This window comes from Mobula hypostoma, chromosome 1, assembly GCF_963921235.1.
Source record: "Mobula hypostoma chromosome 1, sMobHyp1.1, whole genome shotgun sequence".
Lineage (NCBI taxonomy): Eukaryota > Metazoa > Chordata > Chondrichthyes > Myliobatiformes > Myliobatidae > Mobula > Mobula hypostoma.
In genome coordinates, this window is record NC_086097.1 from 139,680,162 (window position 1) to 139,702,357 (window position 22,196).

Genomic DNA, 22,196 nt, shown 5'->3' on the forward strand with positions numbered 1-22,196 from the left:
ACTTTGTACCCAGCTGATCAGTCACAAAAACACTTGTACTTTCTTGTTACTACTGTTCGGGAATAATGCAATCTTGTCTTAGCCACTGCCACACCTTCCATTAACTATGAAAAATGCTGATATACATACCTTTATTTGCTCCTAAATCAAGATCCTGTGTTTAGTTAGATTTGTCATCAGAGTACCTTCTTTAAATGTGCCTTGTATACCCTAATGCTTTAGTGTAAAGTTTCAGTGTTGCAATACCCACTTGACTCATAAGTTATATCGCTGCCCTTTTTTTTTTGGTGGGTTATTTCCCCAGTGTCTCTGGCTTGATATGCGCCAAGCCTATGTCTGGTTCTTGGGATTTTTTATGTTACTTTCATCACAAATTGTTGACGTGCCTCTGGTATTGATCTTGGTAACGTACATACGTTTACGATTATCTCTGGATGCTGGCATTGCAGAGATTGGGAACTGAGATTTGAGTCTGGCTGGATCAGAGCAAAGGTGAAAATCGAACAAAGTCACAAGGTGCTCTTCCGATGGTGCGTTTGTCCTAGGTTGGGATTGCACAAATGATGCATTTTTACTACGTTTTGATGTACGTGATAAGTAAATGAATCTGAATCTATAAAATGTGTGCGGTAATGTTAGTGTTATATTTGATTAGATTTCAAAGTCAAGGATGTAAAGCTAAAGGGAAAATCAATTGGAAAATATAAAATACAGCAAACTGTCAGAGTATCAGAAGGCCACCTTGCCAATCCTGTGTAGATCAAAGATTCATAATAATCATATTTTTTGTCTCCCTTCTCTGCTAAACTGTGATACCTGATTCCTTTCAGACATGGAGGAGGCCAGGTTCCTATGCAACCAGTGATTCCGGTTGGCTTTCCAGTTTATCCCATGTACAGTCCACATCATGTGCTCTGGTGGCAGCAAATGTACGCTCGACAGTACTACTGGCAGTAGTAAGTACTCTGACCTCAATTAGAATCAGATTTATTATCATTGATGTACAGAATGTAATGGAATTTGCTTTGTGACAAAAACACAGTGGAAGTATGAAAATTATGAAAAATAAATATTGAAAGAGTTATAGTGGGATAGTGTTCATGGTCTATTCAGAAATATGACAGTCGAGGGGAAGAACCAATTCCTAAAATTTTAAATGTTGGTCTTCAGGCCCCTGTATAGGGCATGGACTGGATAGTGAGGGTCCTTAATGATGAATGCTACCTAATTGAAGCACTGCCTTTTGAAGATGTCCTTGGTGGTGCAAAGGATTTTCCCTGTGATGGAAGTGGCTGTGTACAACTCTCTTTAGCCTCTTTCAATCCAGTACATTGGAGCCTCAATACCAGGTATTAATGCAGCCAATCAGCATGCTCTCCACCATACATCTGCAGAAATTTGCTGGTGTCTTTGGTGACACATGAAATCTCCTCAAACTCTTGATGAAATATTGCTGCTGGTGTGCCACCTTCATGGTTGCATTGATGTGTTGGGCCCAGGACAGATTCTCGAAGCTGTTGACTCCCTGGAACTTGAAGCTACTCACCCTTTTCATCACTGAACCCACCTGATTGAGGACTTGTGTGTGTTCTCCCAACTGCCCCTTCCTGAACTCCACAAGATATAAAGTGGGTTATGCAAAGATGTATCTTTTTCATATTATCAGGAAAATGTAATTAATATCAGCCATGTCATTTCATATTTCTAATTCTGATATTGTTGGAAGAATCTAGAAGAGTAATGTAACACGGTTGAAGTTCTAGAGTATTATCCAACAGCTACTGCTAACTTCTCCAGCAAAGATGGCATTAATCTGAAGCTTCTTAACCATAAATATGTTGTTTAAAGTATAATTACCATATAATTTTCATCAGAGGAGTTGGTGGGGGAAGGATTGAACAAGTTCCAATTTGCATTTAGAAAGCAAATACAATTTAGATTTTACTATTTGTATAAGTAAACTGTTCCAAATGTTTTGGAAATGTAATATAGCAAACCTATGTTTAAATATGTTTGAGACATTTCCACATCTTCATGTGTGCTGAGCCCTCTTCTGTACTCCCTTTTCACCTATGACTGCATTTCTGTACATGGTTCTAACTCCATAGTCAAGTTCGCAGATGACACCACGGTGGTTGGCCTGATCAGAGGGGATGACGAGACGGCCTACAGGGACGAGGTCTAGCAGTGGCCGCGTGGTGTGCCAACAACAACCTGGCCTTTAACACCCAGAAGACCAAGGACTTCAGGCATGCTGGGAGCCACACTCGCGTCCCCATCTACATCAATGGAGCTGTAGTGGAGCGTGTATCAAGCTTCAAATTCCTTGGTGTCCACATTTCCTAGGATCTCACCTGGTCCCTGAACTCCTCCATCCTGATCAAAAAGGCGCAACAGCACCTTTATTTCCTGCAGAGCATCAAGAAAGCTCACCTCTGTCCCAGGATACTGACGGACCATTGAGAGCATACTGACCAACTGCATCTCAGTGTGGTATGGCAACTGTCCTGTATCCGACTGCAAAGCACTCCAGCGTGTGGTGAAAACTGCCCAGCGGATTATCGGCACCCAATTGCCCATCATTGAGAACATCTACCATAAACACTGCCTGGGCAGGGCGAAAAGCATTATCAACGATGCATCTCACCCTAACCGTGGACTTTTTACTCTCCTCTCATCTGATAGGCGCTACAGGAGCCTCCGCTCCCTCACCAGCAGGCACAGGAAGAGTTTCTTCCCTGAGGCTTTGACCCTGCTGAACCTCACATCACAGTACTAAGCAGTATTGCACCCATATTGTACTGTCTCAGTACTTTTATATTTATGTGCTGTAGCACTTACTTTTTATTCGCAGTTATTTTGTAAATAACACTATTCTTTGCATTTCTGGTTAGATGCTAACTGCATTTCATTGGCTTTGTATCTGTACTCAGCGCAATGATAATAAAGTTGAATCGAATCTTATCTAGTTGTAATGCTGAGTGTGGCTCTATGGAGCCACTTGCTGGACAGAGCTTGTAAATACACCCACAATTTATGCAATTGTAAAATCCTGGATGCTAAGTACTGTATCTGCCAGTTGTAGAATCTAACCTCTACTTAGTTTCCACACTGAATCCATAGATCATGACTCTTCCAAATACCATCTAAATATTGTTAAAATAAAAGTCTATCTGCTTCCTACACTTCAGGCAAGTGAGTTCCAGATCCCATAATATTCTAGGTGAAACTTTTTCCTTCCCCTCAACTTCCTAATTTTTCTACCAAGTACTTCTCTTTAAACAACTTTGCTAAGGGAGATGAGTCCCTCTACTTGCTCTGGCTCGCCCCCTCATATTGGTTGGCATCTCAGTAGAACCACTCCTTGGCCTCAACTCAACACGGAATGATCCCAGCTTATGTTATCTTTTTTTATCATGGCTGGAAACATTCCTTGTATCTCCAATGTAGTCAGATATTTCTTGTGATGTGATGACCAGAAGAGTACAGGTTTCTCGAATTGTGGCTTAACTAGTTTTGTACACAGAGCTAGTATAAATTCTGTTCTATAGTATATGCTACCTAATAAAAGAAAGCAATCCCTAGTTATCAACCTGTCTGCTGTACACTTGGATCTGTGAACTTGCTCTCCCGTGTGCCTCTGTTACGCCATGTTTCTCAACAAGGTATTGCTAGCCTTTTTGCACCTCCCTGAGTTCATTTGCCACCTTCCTTCCCAACCAACCAGTTCATCTATTGATTCAATAGGTTCAATTTAATGTCAGAGAAATGTATACAATATACATCTTGAAATTCTTTTTCTTCACAAACATCAAAAACAGAGGAGCACCGGAAAGAATGAATGACAGTTAAATGTTATAACCCTGAAGCCCTCCCCAGATACTCCCTCCCATGCATAAGCAGCAGCAAAGTGACGACCCCACCCTCCTCCACCAGCGAAAAAGCATCAGCCACCCCAGCGAGGATTCAAGTGAGCAGCAAAGCATCAATAAAGACACAGACTTGCAGTACCCCGAAGACTACTCGTTCACTCAGTAATTCAACATACCACAGGCTCTCTCTGTCTCCCTAATAAGAGAAAGAAGTGTCCCTGTTTCACAGCGAGAGGAGAGACATAACAAAACAACTCACTGATTTATGGTGTTAAGTCTCTTAAATCACTTTTTCTGAGTTCAGTGCCCAAAGATCTCGGGTCTCTGGGCACACAGCCAGCTCACTGCTTACAATCTTCTGTCCCCCACGACACACCAGTTTTCTGCAGCAGCGCCAACCTTAAACTCGCTCCCCCCCCCCCCAGAGCCACGAAAAACCGGCACCCTGAAGGCATATTGACAAACAACTGGTCATGAGGCCCCGAGAGCGGGTCCCATTCCCGCAAAGAATGGAAGAATTACATGAAGTATATTTGTGTAATTGAAAGCCTTCCTCCTCCACAGGCAATCTTTGTGTCAGTTATTGACGGCTTTATTGTGTCCCTTGAATTTGGATCTAAATCAATTGTGTCTATCACAAAATGCAATACTGAGCCCAGTGAACTTCACTGATAACAGCCCTCTCGTCACAAAAATAGCTGTCCACTCTTCCCCTCTGTTTCCAGACACTGGAGACTCTTAGTCCCATGGGCTTTTTAAGCGCCTTTCCATTTAGAACACTTCAGAAAACTTGCCAGACTTTAAAAAGCATTCAATTGTGAATTTACACTGACTGTTTTCGATGAATCAATAAATTGGGATGGATTCCAGTAATTAATCTGCGGCATATTTAAACTAATTGCCCTGTCCTTAATTGAGCACCTTGGCCTTGTTCACCAGTAAACCATTTGGTCCTGTTTTTCTCCACCCTGATGAGTTCAAAGGCCACACACTGCCAAGAAACAAACCAGCAGTAGCAGTTAATATCCCTGCTGAAGTTCCAAGCCCCAGTAGTGAGAGATCAGCTACGAATTTATATCCTCATCTATGCCTGGAAAGAGGATGGTGTAATGGTCACTATCTTCGGAAATCCAATTGCAATGAAAATCAGGTCCCTGCAGGCTGCCAACAGGAAAGTCATCACGAAGTCCTGTAACCAATGACTGCTTGGCTACTCCCTGTATCAAGTGTAAATTCCATCCCTCTGGTGACATGGTGATCAGGATTTTACCATGTCACCGGCAGCAATAAAGTACATTTAAATAGAGTCCAAGCGATGACTCTTTAAAGTTCAAAGTAAATTTATTATCAAAGAACATGCATGTCACCATATACAACCTTGAGACTGATTTTCTCATGGGCATTCACAGTAAATACAAGAAACACAATAACATCAATGAAGGACGGCCCCAATAAGATGAACAACTACTACTGTGCAAATACAAAATGAGAAAGGAGGAATAACACTAAATAAGTAAACAATAAATATTTAGAAAATTATTTGTAGTGTCCTTGAAAGTGAACTTATAGGTTGTGGGAACAGTTCAGTGGTGAGAGGGGAGGGAAGCGAGTGAAGTTATTCCCTCTGATTCAACAGCCTGATGTTTCTGGGGTAATAACAGCGGTGTGGGTCCTGAGGCTTCTTTCTTTTTCAATCTTTTCATTAAATTTCAGATTAATATACATAACAATACTAATGATACAAAGAGATCAGTGTAGCATTGATAATGGTTAACATATACAAACATAATTTGAGTAAAATATATAATTCAGGCCTCCCAATTTATAAAGAACCCCCGAACTGGAAAAAAACAACAAAAACTGGATGTCCTATTCCCTCAGATAAGAACATTATTTGTCATTAACTGCATTCCTCCATAGATAAGTAAAAGATTATTTTATTTTATTATAAGTAAAAGGTTCTGAAAGGAACAGCTTACATCATATGTTGAATAAATGGTCTCCAGGTTTCTTCAAATTTAACTGAAGAATCAACCATGCCACACCTAATTTTTTCCAGGTTTAAACATAATATAGTTTGAGAAAACCATTGAAAAGTAGTAGGAGGATCAGAATCTTTCCATTTAAGTAAGATGGACCTTTTAGCTTTTAGTGTAACAAATGCAATCAAATTGCAGCTGAAAAGGATAAATGACCAACATCTGTCACTGGTAATCCAAAAATTGCAGTAATAGGGTGAGGTTTTTAATTAATATGCAAAACTGTTGAAATAATATCAAAAATATCTTTCCAATATTTATCTAAAAGAGGGCAAGACCAAAACGTGTCAGAGAGACCACCTCAGAGTTACATCTGTCACACACAGGATTTATGTCAGTAAAAACGAGCTAATTTATCCTTAGACATATGAGCCCTATGGACTATTTTAAATTGTATCAGTGTATGTCTAGCACACATTGAGAAAGTATTAACTAATTGAAGAATTTTGTCCCATTTCTCAATAGGTAAAGATACCTGAAGTTCTCTTTCCCATTCACTTTTTATTTTATCAGATGTACCTAGATGTATTTTCGTAATTAAATCATACAAAACTGCTATTAAGCGCTTCTGATAGGGATTTAAACCTAAAATTTTTTCTGTAATATTAGTTGGATGAAATATTGCAAAATTAGGTAAAATACCATTCAAAGAAATTTCCATCTGCAGATATCTGGAAAAATGTGAAGTAGGCAACTTATATTTATTAGATAATTGTTCAAAGGACATGAAACAATTATCCATGGATAAATCACGAAAGCATGTTATTCCCCTTGTTTTCCATAAGGAAAAATCTTGATCAATTCTGGAAGGTTGAAAGAAAAAATTAGATATAATAGGATGAGATAAAATAAATTCGTTCAATCCAAAAAATGTGCGAAATTGAAACCATATTCGTATTGTATGTTTAATTATTTGATTAATTATTTGTTTATTCAATTTGGTTAATGCAAAGGGGAGCAAAGCTCTTAAAATAGAAGCTAATGGGAACCCCTGCACAGACTCACCCTCAAGGTTCACCCATCATGGACAATGAATTTCATCCCAACCTTGCATCCAAAACATTAAATACTGTATATTAATTGCCCAATAATAAAATCTAAAGTTCAGCAATGCTAAACCACTATCCTTTTTTGATTTCTGTAGATATTTCTTACTCAATCTAGGATTTTTATTCTGCTATATATATATATATATATATTTATGAAGAAATTTTAGAATCAATAATATCAGAAAAGGATTGAGATAAAAATTGGTACCATTTGAAATAAATACAGAAATTTAGGTAAAACAGTCATTTTAATAGCATTAATTCAACCAATCAATGATAAGACAATGGGGACCATTTAGTAAACAATTGTTTAACATGGTCAATTAAAGGTAGAAAGTTAACTTTAAATAGATCTTCATTTTTTTTTAGTAATTTTGACACCCAAATAAGTAAAATAATCAGTAATCAAGTCAAATGGTAATTGTCTATAAATTGGAACTTGCATATTTAATGGAAAAAGCTCACTCTTAATAATATTTAGTTTATAACCAGAAAAATTACTAAACTGAGCTAGTAGTGATAAAACTGTCGGGATGGATTTCTCTGGGTTAGAGATATATAGTAACAAGTCATCTGCATATAATGATACCTTATGCATCTCCTTCCCATGAGTAATTCCAAATATGTTGGGTGAATCATGAAAGGCAATTTCCAGGGGTTCCAAAGCTATATCAAATAACAAAGGACTTAACGGACAACCCTGTTTAGTACCTCTGACAAGCCTAAAAGAGGGGGATCTCTGATTATTGGTAACTATGGAAGTCAAAGGTGAATGATATATCAGTTCAATCCAAGAAATAAATTTGGGCTAAAGTTGAATCTCTCAAGCACATTAAATAAATATTTCCATTCAACTCTGTCAGGCGCCTTCTTGGCGTCAAGCTAAATAACACATTCCGGAACTTTAGATGAAGGAGTATATGCAATGTTCATTAATCTCCTAACATTGAAATACGAGAAACGATTTTTAATAAATCCTGTCTGATCATCAGAAATAATTTGTGGCAGTACCTTTTCCAATCTATTTGCTATTATTTTAGAAAAAACTTTGGAATCTATATTCAACAAAGTTAAAGGTCTATATGATGCACAATCAATAAGGTCTTTATCTTTTTTAGGGATTAAAGAAATGGATGCTTCATAAAAGGATTGTGGTAATTTACCTACAAGTAAGGCATCCTTAAAAATTTTACATAGCCATGGTGAAAGTAAATTTGAAAAAGATTTATAAAATTCTTCTGAAAATCGATCCAAACCTGGTGCTTTTCCAGTATTCATCGCAAAAATTGCTTTCTTAATATCATCTTCCGTAATGGATGCATCTAGTTCTAAGCGTTCATTAAGTGGTAAATTCGGAATGTTCAATTTCCTTAAAAGTTCATGCATTATGGTAGATTCTTCAGGAAATTCCGCTTGATATAGAGAGGTATAAAATTCTTGAGAAGGTTTATTAATTTTGTCATGATCAACTGTCAGGGTACCATCCCGTTTAGAAACTTTACTAATCAGGCGTTTAGCCGAAGTAGCTTTCAGTTGGTCTGCCAATAATTTACCTGATTTATCACCATGTATATAAAATTGACTCTTAGTTTTAAGTAATTGATTTTCAATCAGGGAAATTAATAACAAATTATGTTGCATCTGAAGTTCAACCCTTCTATAGAGTTCTAGATTAGGAGCAACAAAATATTTTTTATCAGTTTCTTTAATCTTATCAACCAATGTACATATTTCATTATTAATTCATTTTTTCAATCCAGCAGAATATGAAATAATTTGCCCACGAATATATGCTTTAAAAGTATCCCACAATATTCCACTGGAAATTTCATCCGTAGAATTAGTTGAAAAGAAAAAAATCAGTCTGTTCTTTAATAAAATTGGCTAAGTTTGAATCCTGAAGCAAAGTGGCTTTGAATCTCCATTGTCTAGCACTAGATATTACGTCGGTGAATTTAATTGATAGTTTCAGAGGTGCATGATCAGAGACAGTAATTGCATCATATTCACATGCAATAACAGAAGAAACTAGTCAAGAATCAATAAAAAAATAATCAATTCTCAAATAACATGGGAAAAAAATTAACCCTAACCCTGAAACCCTGAAACCCTGAAACCCTGAAACCCTGAAACCCTGAAACCCTGAAACCCTGAAACCCTGAAACCCTGAAACCCTGAAACCCTGAAACCCTGAAACCCTGAAACCCTGAAACCCTGAAACCCTGAAACCCTGAAACCCTGAAACCCGAAATTCCGGAATCAACTAAAAAGGAGTTAATAAAAATAGTGGATTTGATTGGGGCAGACCTATCCATCAAAGAATTCAAGCAACAATTAAAGTCTCCACCCAGTATCAACTTATATTCATTTACATTAGGAAAAGATGCAAATAAATGCTTTTAAAATTCAGGATAGTCAGTATTTGGTGCATAAATATTAACCAAAACAACTTTTTGATTATAAAGTAAGCCAGTAATTAACAGAAATCTACCAATCGGGGCTGAAATTGTTTCATAATGAACAAATGAAATCGAGGAGTCTATAAAAATAGAGACTCCTTTTACCTTAGATTGTTAATTAGAATGAAACTGTTGTTCCTTCTAAAACCCCAAAAAACACTGATTATCCACCCTCCTCACGTGAGTCTCCTGAGCAAAGATATTCTGAATATTCAGTCTATGAAATACTTTAAAAATCTTCTTCTGTTTAATTGGATGATTCAAACCATTTACATTCCATGAAACAAAATTAATAACATTATCCACTTTACTACATTAAGCCAAATGGTATGCAAAGGGTTAACCTTACTGCACGGGAAACCCATGACTCAGGAAGAGGAAAAAGTTTAAAGAGGAACCGGAATCTACAACAATTCAAACATATTTGTAGTTTCGGAACATCCCAATTGGAAAATATTAAACTAAAAGTCCCCCACCCACCAGGCCTGAGTACGCTAACTAATCCCAAATGCATTACCCCCAACCCTCATGAAGGCATAACTCCAAATGGAAGGAATGTAATAAACCACCCACGGGCAAAACATTATGAGAGAAATACCAAGAAAAAAAACTGTTGTTGCGAGACATTTTGAAAGGCAAAATCTTGAAAAATTAAACAAAATACAATCTTATTAATATTTCGAAAAAAAATCAGTCACCAAGTCAAAATGTTAAACGAACAGTTAAAAATACTTACATAAAATAATAAGAGAAAAGAAATCTTAACATAAAAGCATAATAAACATCTACACTCCAAAAAAAATATACAGGTATAATCCAACCAGGAATGAGAATTCCTGAACTTTAAAGGCAAATCTACACGTTAGTTTTAAACTAATAAATAACTACATTCAAACATTAGAAAGCAGTAAGTTTATTAAACAGTTGAAAACTAGTCAAGATCTTCAAGAAATTGATGTGCTTCCGTCACTGATTTAAACCATTTACGTGATTTATCTGGCAAAACAACCCTTAAACGCGCTGGATATAACAACGCAGGGTGTAATTTCCTTTGGTATAATTCCAACATCACCGACTTAAAAAGAGACCTCCCTTGTAACAACTCTGGACTAAAATCTTCCACCAAACGAAATCTGAGATCCCCCTGCTCAATCACTCCTTTCTGATATGCAACTCGAATTAAATGCTCCTTAGTATGCACATAGTGGAATCGTAGAACAACGGCTCTGGGTTTTAAATCTTTCGGAGGTTTAACCCTTAACGAGCAATGAGCACAGTCTAATATAGGGGGGTTAGAAAACATTTCGGTACCGAATACCTCCATTAAAAATTGAGCAAAAAACTTAGTGGGGTCACCACTTTCAACATCCTCACGAAGTCCTATAATCTGTAGATTCTGTCTGTGACTGCAGTTTTCCAGGTCAATGACCTTTATATCGTTCCAATGCCTGAGTGGTCGAGATTTCTTTCTTCTCCAACGAGCTCAATCTGCAGTCTCTTTGTCTGCCATTTTTATCAAGATCCGAAATTAGTTGTTGCTTTTCATTCTCACGTTTAATTGCTCCGAGTTGATCTTTAATATTATTTAACTTTATCTCGAGATTAGAAAAGCTTTTATCAAATTTATCAAGTTTGTCATCCAAAAGTTTGGATATAACTTCCAAAGTCAGTTGTGCCTGTTTAGACTGTTTAGGGTCGCCTCCTTCTCCATTTCCATTGTCGGTTTCCTTGCTCTCGGTTACTGCCTTTTTCCCTCTGGTTGTCATTTCCAAGAATTAAAAGTCAAAATTCAAGCATATAAAAATATTGTAAACACTTCAATGTGAATACTAAACGGGTGGTAAATAAATGAAAAAAAGAACGGAGCAAAGTCAAGTGTGACTTACTCCATCTGGTGCTTCAAGAGAGTCATCCTGAGGCTTCTGTACCACCTTTGATGGCAGCAGCAAGAAGAAAGCATGACATGAATGGTGGACATCCTTGATGATGGATGCTGCTTTCCTGCAACAGCACTCTGTGTGGATGTGCTCAGTGGTGGGGTGGGTTTTACCCATGATGGATTGGGCTGTATCCACTACTTTTTGTAGGATTTTCCATTCGAGGACATTGATGTTTCTACACCAGTCCATGATACAACAAATCAGTATACCTCCCACAGCACATCTATAGATATGTCTTAAGTTTTTGCAGACTTCTAAGAAAGTACAGGCATAGCCATGTCTTCTTCTTAATGGCACTTGTGTGATCCTCTGAAATGAATACACCGAGGATTTTGAAGTTGCTGACCCTCTCCACCATTAACCCCCTGATGAAGACTGGCTCATGACCTCTGGTTTCCTGCTGCTGTAGTCAATAATCAGCTCCTTGGTCTTGCTGACATTGAGTGAGAGGTGGTTGTTGTGGCACCACTTAACTAGATTTTCAATCTTCCCACCTCTAATGCTGATTTGTCACCACCTTTAATTCAGCCAATAACAGTGGAGTCACTAACAAACTTGAATATGGCTTTGGCCCTGTGCTTAGACTCACAGTCAGAAGGGGGCTAAGCTCAGTTTTGTGGAGATTGTGAAGGTAATACTGTTGCCAATCAAAAATGACTAAGGTCTGCAAATGAGGAAATGGAGGATGCAGTTGCTCAAGGAGGTGTTATGGTCTAGGTCTTAAAACATGTTGATTGGTTCTGACAGTATGATAGCATTGAATGTCGAGCTGCAGTCAATGAAGAACATCCTGAAGTATACATCTTTGCTGTCCTGATGTTCCAGGGTTGATTAAGAGTTGACCTGTTGCGACGATAGCCAAATTGGAGTGGATCATAGTCTCAACTTCGGCAGGAGTTGGTATGTTTCATCACCAGCCTTCAAAGCACTTTATCACAGTGGATGCAAGTCTTACTGGATGAAAGACATTGAGGCAGGTCACCATATTCTTCTTGGGCACCGGTATCATTGAAGCCTGCTTGAAGCAGGTGGGTACCTCAGACTGCTGAAGCAAGACGTTAAAGATATCAGTGAAAATTCCTGGCAGTTGATCTGCACAAGTCTTTAGGACTCAGCCAGGTAGCCCGTCTGGGCTGGATGCTTTCTGTGAGTTCTCCCTCCTAAAGGGTGCTCTCACATTGGCCTCAGAGACTGAAATCAGTGTTTTCGTGGGGCTGTGGGAATTCATGAAGGTGCTTCCATGTTTTATTGGTTAAAGCAAGCATAAATGGCATTGACCTCATCTGGGAGCAAAACCTTATTGTCACTTGGTTTCATTTTGTAGGAGGTGCAGGTGTTTAAACCCTGCCACAGCTGTTGAGCATCCTTCAGCTATTCAAAATCGGTCTAGAATTGCCACTTGACACGAGAAGGCTTTTCAGAGATTGTACCTGGATCAGTTGTATTTTTTTTAGTCGGCAGACCTGAATGCTGCTGATCTGGCTCTTAGCAGATGCAGATCTCATGGTTCATGCAGGGATTCTGGTTGGGGAAGACTCAATGATTTTGTGGAGACACACTCATCTTCGACTATTTTTATAAAGTCCGTGACAGCTGTGGTATGTTCATTCAGATCCTCTGAGTTCTTGAACACAGCCCAGTCCACCAACTTGAAGCAATCCCATAGCCACTCCTCTGCCTCCCATGACCACCTCTTCATTGTCCTTATTTTTGGAGCCTTGCTCTTTAGGCTCTCCCTGTATGCAGGTAGGAGGAGGAAAGCCATGTGATCAGACTTTCCGAAATGTGGACTAATTGTAGTATAACAGCAGTTGAGTGTGTTGGGACTCCTGGTGCTGCAGGTAATATGCCGGAGATAATTGGGGAGAGATTTATTCAAGCAAGTCTGACTGAAATCTTTAGCAATGATTTGAAAGTGTCAGGGTAGGCTGTTTCTTGTTTGCTGATGGTGTCACTCAATACCTTGAGTGCTCACATAACATCAACCTTTAGCAATATGTAAACTGCAGTCAGGATCATGGAGGAGAACTCTTGATAAGTAGAATGGTCAGCACTTAATCACTTAAATTCCAGATCGGGAGAACAACAGCATGACAAAACTGCTACGTCCGAGCACCACAAAAGAGTTTATCATGAAACACAGATCACCTCCCCTCCCCCCCCACTTTCGCAGCCTTCCAAATTAGCAGTCCAGTCCATCCTGTGCATTGAGAAGCCCTCTAATCTTACCAATATTTTTGGCGTGTCCTGGGTGAGCCATGTCTCTATGAAACAGAACACAGCAATTCCTCATTTCTCTCTGATGTAGCAATCTTGTTCTTTGGCAACTGTACATTTGCTAACAAGATGGGGGAAGATAACTGGGTAAAAGAAGTTTAATGCCCCATCGTTTATCTTGAAAGCCACGCTGTGGCACAAACCAAGAGCACAACAGTACAGTAACTCAACTACAACTATTTTACTTGAGCTATTTTATTTATGGTACCTGGGACAATGCAGCTAGCTCCTGCGTTCTTAATTTCCTAAGTGGAAGAAGAAGTTTAGAGTGACCTAGAAAATAATTTGAGTATCTATCCCATGCTCAGGAAGCACTTCAAAGTGACTACAGTCAGCACTTCAGTTCAGTGTCTCTGAGCCTGAATGATTCAGCAGGAGGTGAATCGGCTGACACACACACTTCAAGTACTACAGTCCAGATCTATACACCTGTTACTCAGGGTCTTAAATTAACTTTTTTAATTTAGTAAAGTCTTTACTCAATGAATATTTGTAATTATACAATGGATTCCAGGTGATTGAGCCATCATTTATGTTTGATAGCTGATTATTTGGGACAACTTTTTTTTTAAAAAAAAACACTCAAACTAATTGAGAAAATAGCTGGATTTCCTTCATTTATTTGGGACACGATGTCATTTAATTGGGGTAGGAGACTATTGAACAGTTTCTCGTTAGCATCAGACACATGCACTTTTGTAGCTGTTAGACAAAACACCATGATTAGTGAAAACAGTTTTTAAGTAGAGGTAGTTGCACGTGCTTGTGTTCGAAATGCAGTAATTTTTTTTGTCACTGATAGTTGGTGAGAAATAAGTTGTAAGACAATTCAGAACCGTTTTGCTCACTGTGGTTTCAAGCATTCAGGCTTGAGATGCCAGATATGGCCGGGAGTGAAAATGGAATGGTTTCACTACTTCATGTTGGTATCTGCGAAGATTTGAAGGTATCAATAATCATCTTGAATGGAAGTGAAGATTTGAAGGATGCAGTCACGAAACCATTGTATATAGGCAGTTTGCACTAAGTGTCTGCGCTGATTTTGTTCATTTACAGTCAATCAAAAGAACGTAGCAGTGTATAGGTACACTGGATGAATTCCTCCAATTATTAACTAATAGTGTTATAGTACTGTGGTGGTATTAAGTGTTCTAATTTGTTCTGTATTTCATTTAAATACATAATTTGCTATGCAGTTAAATGGTAGTGTGTCTTTTATTTATATACCTTTTTAAAATTTGAAACTTCGGCTAATTAGGCCAGAAAGTACCGGTTCTGATATGCCCAAATTAATCAGAATCCAATGTATCTAAATAATTTAAGTCCTTGTCTTGTAATATAAACCACTGTTCATGTTTGGAGCAATTAAAAAAAAACTTGCCAGCCACCTCTCTATTAAGTTAATTTACAAGGAAATGCATCATCTCTTCCTCCCTCTACTCCACTAGATTTTCCTCCTAAGGTCACAAATTCCTTGCTCTGTACAACCAGTGCTCCATGAACTTGGACTCTTGTCATTTTTGTGGCCAAAAGATGAGGTGTTTGAGTCTAATTATGTGATTTAAGGTTTTCCCTGTGTGCAGAGCTTTCACTCCTGGTTTCTTTCCCCTTTGTTTATTAGCCATGCGGCTGCTAGGCTGTCAGGTCCAGCCGGAGCTCAGACCTCGGGTCCAGCAGCCTCGGAGCCAGTGAATCCGGAGCCTCATCAGCCAGATGATGCCCCAGCTGCTCCCGTTGCAGCTGCCCCAGAGAACAGGCCCTTCAACCAGAACATTCAGATGAATGCCCAGGGGGGCCCAGTGCTCAATGATGAGGACCTGAATCGTGACTGGTTGGACTGGATGTACACTATGTCTCGTGCAGGCATCTTGCTGAGTATCGTCTACTTCTACTCCTCTTTCAGTCGTTTTGTCATGGTGATGGGAGCCATCCTGCTTGTTTATTTGTAAGTATTATAACAAAAGAGCCCGTGGTATTACAGGAAAGGTGCTTGCATTGAAAGAGTATTGGCTGATCGGCAGAAAGCAAGGAGTGGGGAAAAAGGGATCCTTTTCTGATTGGCTGCTGGTGACCACTGGTGTTCCGCAGGAGTCCGTTGTATGTCAGTGATTTGGATGACAGAATTGGTGGCTTTGTGGCAAAGTTAGCGGATGGTACAAAGATGGGTGGAGGAGCAGGTTGTTTTGAGGAAGTAGAGAGACTGCAGAAGGACTTGGACAGATTAGGAGAATGGGCAAGAGATGGCGATGGAATAGTGTCGGGAAGTGTATGGTCATGCACATTGGAAAAGGAATAAAAGGAAAAACATTTCTAAACAGGGAGAAAATTCAAAAACTGAGGTACTAAGGGGCTTTGGAGTCCTCGTGCAGGATTCCCTAAAGGTTAATTTGCAGGTTGAGTCTGTGGTGAGGAAGGCATATGCAATATTAGCAACACCCATCAAAGTTGCTGGTGAACGCAGCAGGCCAGGCAGCATCTCTAGGAAGAGGTACAGTCGACTTTTCAGGCCGAGACCCTTCGTCAGGACTAACTGAAGGAAGAGTTAGTAAGAGATTTGAGAGGGGGAGGGGGAGATCCAAAATGATAGGAGAAGACAGGAGGGGGAGGGATGGAGCCAAGAGCTGGACAAGTGATTGGCAAAGGGGACATTACAAGATCATGGGACAGGAGGTCTGGGAAGAAAGACGGGGGGGGGGGACCCAGAGGATGGGCAAGGGGTATAGTCAGAGGGGCAGAGGGAGAAAAAGGAGAGTGAGAGAAAGAATGTGTGTAATAAAAATAAATAACAGACGGGGTATCTTGGCTTCATCCCTCCCCCTCCTGTCTTCTCCTACCATTTTGGATCTCCCCCTCCCCCTCCCACTTTCAAATCTCTTACTAACTGTTCCTTCAGTTAGTCCTGACGAAGGATCTCGGCCTGAAACGTCGACTGTACCTCTTCCTAGAGATGCTGCCTGGCCTGCTGCGTTCACCAGCAACTTTGATGTGTGTTGCTTGAATTTCCAGCATCTGCAGAATTCCTGTTGTTTGCAATATTAGCATTCATTTTGAGAGGACTAGAATATAAAAACAAGGATGTAATGCTGAAGCTTTATAAGGCATTGGTGAGGCCTCACTTGGAGCACTGTGAGTAGATTGGGCCTCTCCTTTAAGAAAGGATGTACTGATAAAGGAGGTTCATGAAAATGATTCTGAAAATGAATCATTTATCACATGAGGAGCATTTAACGGCTTTGGGCATGTACTTGCTGGAATTTATAAGATGGGTGGGGGGATTCTCATTGAAACCTGTTGAATATTTAAAGACCAGGATAGAATGGATGTGGAGAGAATGTTTCCTATAGTGAGGGAGTCTAGGACCAGCAGGCACAACTGAATATAGGGACATCCATTGAGAACAGAGATGAGGAAGAACTTCTTTAGCCAAAGGGTGATGAATTTGTGGAATTCGTTGCCACAGGCTGCTGTGGAGGCCAGGTTATTGAATGTATTTAAAGGGGAGTTTGTTTGATTCTTGAAAAGAGGGTGTGGGGAGAAGGCAGGAAGATAGGGTTGAGAGAGAAATGGAATGGAGGAGCAGTCTTGATGGGCCAAATAACCTAATTTTGCTCCAATCTCTTTTGGTCTTTTAATTGAACTGAATGCCCCACAATTTCAAAAGGGTAACAGCCTATTCCCAATTTCTGTTTGGTCTTTTTGTTGTGTGGAAGACATGGAGCTGAAAATGAAGTCTAATTTTTTTATGGTGTTAAAAGGCCAATGGATTTGTTTTTCTTACTAGCAAAGCGCTGGTGTTAATCTTTGAGCTAATTTACAAGAGAAACACAAACTTGCTTTGCTGTAAATATTCCGATTCTTGTTATGGTTCTGACATTGCTTCCACACTGAACACCAGGCATGCCAAGTAACCTATAGTCTGTTGGGCAGTGAGTTAATACAACAGCAGGTTGAATCTTTTGGAAGATGTGCTTTTATGCTATATGTGTTCTTTTGTAGTATCCAGATGAAGACACTGGTGCTGCTGTCTCCCATAGAACATAGAAAAGTACAGCATAAAAACAGGCTATTCAGCCCACAATGTTGTGCCGAACTAGCTAAAAAGTAAATCAAAAACACCCAAGCACCAATCCCTCCTACCTACACCATGTCCATATCCCTCCATCCTCCTTACATCCATGTGCCTATCCAAACGTCTCCTTAAAAACTTCTAATGTATTTGCCTCTACCACCATACCAGCAGCACATTGCAAGCATCCACATTTCTGAGTCTTAAAAAAAACTTACCACTCACATCTCCTGCCCCTCCCCCCCCAAAAGCTCCCTCACACATTCAATACATGCCCTCTGGGTATTCGACATTTCAACCCTAGGAAGCAGATGCTCTGTCTATTCTATCTGTGGTGTGGTGTGGCCTCCGTCGGTCATGGTCGACCATGGGTACTGCGCCTCTGGTAACCACTGAGCTGGAGTGGCCTCTCCAGGGCGTGAGCCAGGGCAGAGTTGATATGGAGATCCGTCTGTTGCCCATGCAGCGGGACCCCCCTCTCCATGCTGATGACAGGTCTGAAGGAATGACGAAAGTCGATACAGTTTGGTGCCAGCTGCATCGCAGGAGTTGCCGTGCCAGTACTGGGTACAGCAGTCAGCCACCTTCGGGACTCCAACTCCGGATTTTTCCTCAGGGTTTACTCCCAAAGCCTTTCCCGTGAGTGGGTATAGCTGCAAGGCAGCGGAGGTTTGAAATTGGAGTTTTCCCTCTCCTAGATGAGCTACCATCCGTGGTTAACGAACCCCATCTGCCCAGAGCAACTGGTCGTAAGGCGCCAGTGGCCCGCCTTTGCCCCTTCTCCTGTCAGTGAGAACAGCTCCGCTGGGCATAAGAACTATGCCACACGTGAAGGCCAGGAGTTGGACTTGGTTGTCAGAGGCTGATTGAGATGCACGGCATGAGGAGCATTTGTTTAGCAGTGGGAGCTCGTCCCCACTACCACCATTCGGCTATGACTACCTTTCTATCTATGACTCTCATAATCTTGTAAAACTGCCTTCAGCCTGCGACACTCCAGAGAAAACTGCCCAAGTTTATCCAGTCTCTCATGATAGCACATCTTCTAAGCCAGACAGCATCCTTGTAAACCTCTTCTGCACCCTCTCCAAAACCTCAACATCCATCCTATAGTGGGGCAACCAGAACTCTATACTCCAGATGTGGTCCAGCCAGAGTTTTATAAAGTGCAACATAACCTCCTGACTTGAATTCAATGCCTCGACTAATAAAATCAAGCATTCCATAAGCTGCCTTAACCACCTTACCGACCTGTGTAACCACTTTCAAGGAGTATGAACTTGGATCCCAAGATCTCTCTGCTCAGCAACACTGTTAAGTATCTTGCCCATAACAGTGTACTGTCTCATTGCATTTGACTAAGGAGCAACATCTTGTGTTCATCTGGGTTAAACTCTGGGTAAAATGAGGAGATAATAGAGAGGAACTATTGGCAAGTAGTCACACCGGGGCCTTGAGAGACAGATAAGTGGGTAACAGTCAGGAGAGGGAAGGGCAAAAGTCGGATACTAGAGAGTACCTGTAGCTATTTCCCCCCCCCTTAACAATAAGTACTCCTGTTTGAATACTGTTGGGTGGGGGGGGGGGAACGGCTTACCTGGAGGGTGCAACAGTGGCCATGCATCTGGCACAGAGTCTGGCTCTGTGGCTCAGAAGGGTAGGGAAAGGAAGAGGATGGCAGCAGTGATAGAGGACTCTATAGTTAGGGGGTCAGACAGGCGATTCTGTGGACGCATGAAAGAAATGCGGATGTAAGTTTCCCTCCCAGGTGCCAGGATGTTTCTGATCGCGTCCACGACATCCTGAAGTGGGAAGGTGAACAGCCAGAGGTCGTGATACGTATTGGTACCAGCAACATTGGTAGGAAAAGGGAGGAGGTCCTGAAAACAGACTACAGGGAGTTAGGAAGTTAGGAAGGAAGTTGAGAAGCAGGACCTCAAAGGTAGTAAAATCAGGATTACTGCTTGTGTCACGTGACAGTGAGTGTAGGAATAGAGTGAGGTGGAGGATAAATGCGTGGCTGAGGAATTGGAGCAGGGGGCAGGGATTCAGATTTCTGTACCATTGGGACCTCTTTTGGGGCAGGAGTGACCTGTATAAAAAGGATGGGTTGCAATAGAGTCCAAGGGGGACCAATATCCTAGCAGGGAGGTTTGCTAAGGCTATTGGGGAGAGTTTAAACTAGAATTGCTGGGGTGGGTGGGAACTGAACTGAAGAGATGGAGGAAGGGGCAGTTGGCTCACAAATCAAGAAAGCTTGTAGACAGTGTGAGAGGGAGGATAGGCAGGTTATAGAAAAGGGATGCACTCAGACTGATGGTTTGAGATGTGTCTATTTTAATGCAAGGAGTGTCATGAACAAAGTGGATGAGTTTAGAGCATGGATCAGTACTTGGAGCTATGATGTTGTGGCCATTACAGAGACTTGGGTGGCTCAAGGGCAGGAATGGCTACTTCAAGTGCCAGGCTTCAGATGTTTCAGAAAGCACAGGGAGGGAGGCAAAAGAGGTGGGGACGTGGCACTGCTGATCAGAGGTAGTGTCACGCTGCAGAAAAGGTTGAAGTCATGTTTTTTTATAGAGGAGCAAATAGGGAGACAGATTCTAGAAAGATACAGTAACAACAGGGTTGTTGTGGGAGATTTTAATTTCCCCAATATTGGCATATGGCATGTCTTGGGCGTCTGAAACCTGGCGGAGCCCATCCCCCTCCAGATTTTTTTTTTACAAGGTCGAGTTGTTAGCTCGACACTCAACCCAGGCACGGATGGAGAGCGTGCAAGGGAGCCGGCTGGATTTGAACTCGGGACCTCTCGCCCCAAAGTCCAGCGCTGATGCCACTATGCCACCAGCCGGTACACACAGTATGTAGATAAGCCTATAAGAGGAGTTGCTGTACTTGATCTGTTATTGGGAAATGAGCCCAGTCAGGTGTCAGGTCTCTTAGTGGGAGAGCATTTTGGAGATAGTGATCACAATTCTATCTCCTTTACCATAGCATTGGAGAGGGATAGGAACAGACAAGTTAGAGAAGCATTTAACTGGAGTATGGGTAAATATGAAGCTATCAGGCAGGAACTTGGAAGCATAAAATGGGAACAGATGTCCTCAGAGAAATGTACGGCAAAATGTGGCAAATGTTCATGGGATATTTGCATGGCATTCTGCATAGGTACGTTCCAATGAGACAGGGAAGGAATAATAGGGTACAGGAACTATGGTGTACAAAGGCTGGTGAAAATCTAGTTAAGAAGAAAAGAAAAGCTTGCTAAAGGTTCAAAAAACTAAGTAATGACAGAGACCTAGAAGATTATAAGGCTAACAGGAAGGAGCTTAAGAATGAAATTAGAGCCAGAGGGGGCCATGAGAAGGCCTTGGCGAGCAGGATTAAGGAAAACCAAGGCATTCTACAAGTACGTGAAGAACAAGAGGATAAGACATGTGAAAATGGGACCAGTCAGGTGTGACTGTGGAAAAGTGTGTATGGAACTGGAGGAGATAGCAGAGGTACTTAATGAATATTTTGCTTCAGTATTCACTACGGAAAAGGATCTTGGTGACTGTAAGGATGACTTACAGCGGACTGAAAAGCTTGAGCATTTTGACATTAAGAAAGAGGATGTGCTGAAGGTTTTAGAAAGCATCAAGTTGGATAAGTCACTGGGACTGGATGAGATATACCCCAGGTTACTGTGGGAGGTGAGGGAGGAGATTGCTGAGCCTCTGGCGATGATCTTTGCATTATCAATGGAGACAGTAGAGGTTCCGGAGGATTGGAGGGTTGCGGATGTTGTTCCTTTATTCAAGAAACGGAGTAGAGATAGCCCAGGAAACTATAGACCAGTGAATCTTACTAGAGAAGGTCCTGAGAAGCGGGATATATGAACATTTGGAGAGGCATAATATGATTAGGAATAGTCATCATGGCTTTGTCAAAGGCAGGTCGTGCCTTACGAGCCTGATTGAATTTTTTGAGGATGTGACTAAACACATTGATGAAAGTACAGCAGTAGATGCAGTGTATATGGATTTCAGCAAGGCATTTTATAAGGTACCCCATGCAAGACTTATTGAGAAAGTAAGGAGGCATGGGATCCAAGGGGAGCTTGCTTTGTGGATCCAAAATTAACTTGCTCAGAGAAGGCAAAGAGTGGTTGTAGACAGGTCATATTCTGCATGGAATGGTTGTAGATGGGTCATATTCTGCATGGAGGTTGATGACCAGTGGTGTGCCTTAGGGATCTGTTCTGGGACCCCTACTCTTTGTGATTTCTATAAATGACTTGGATGAGGAAGTGGAGGGATGTATTAGTAAATTTGCTGATGACACAAAGGTTGGGGGTGTCGTGAATAGTGTAAAGAGCTGTCAGAGGTTACAGCGGGACATTGATAGGATGTAAAACTGGGCTGAGAAGTGACAGATGGAGTTTAACCCAGATAAGTGTGAGGTAGTTCATTTTGGTAGGTCAAATGTGATGGCAGGATATAATATTAA

General features: G+C 40.8%; 1 protein-coding gene across 1 annotated transcript in view; it reads left to right on the plus strand.

Annotated features, from left to right (window-relative positions):
• herpud2 (HERPUD family member 2) overlaps positions 1 to 22,196 on the plus strand; it is a 51,748-nt gene that overhangs the window by 21,790 nt on the left and 7,762 nt on the right. The window contains exons 5-6 of the mRNA XM_063056838.1: positions 831 to 956; positions 15,258 to 15,581. Coding sequence (XP_062912908.1) covers positions 831 to 956; positions 15,258 to 15,581 — 450 coding nt within the window. The remainder of the gene's footprint in view (positions 1 to 830; positions 957 to 15,257; positions 15,582 to 22,196) is intronic.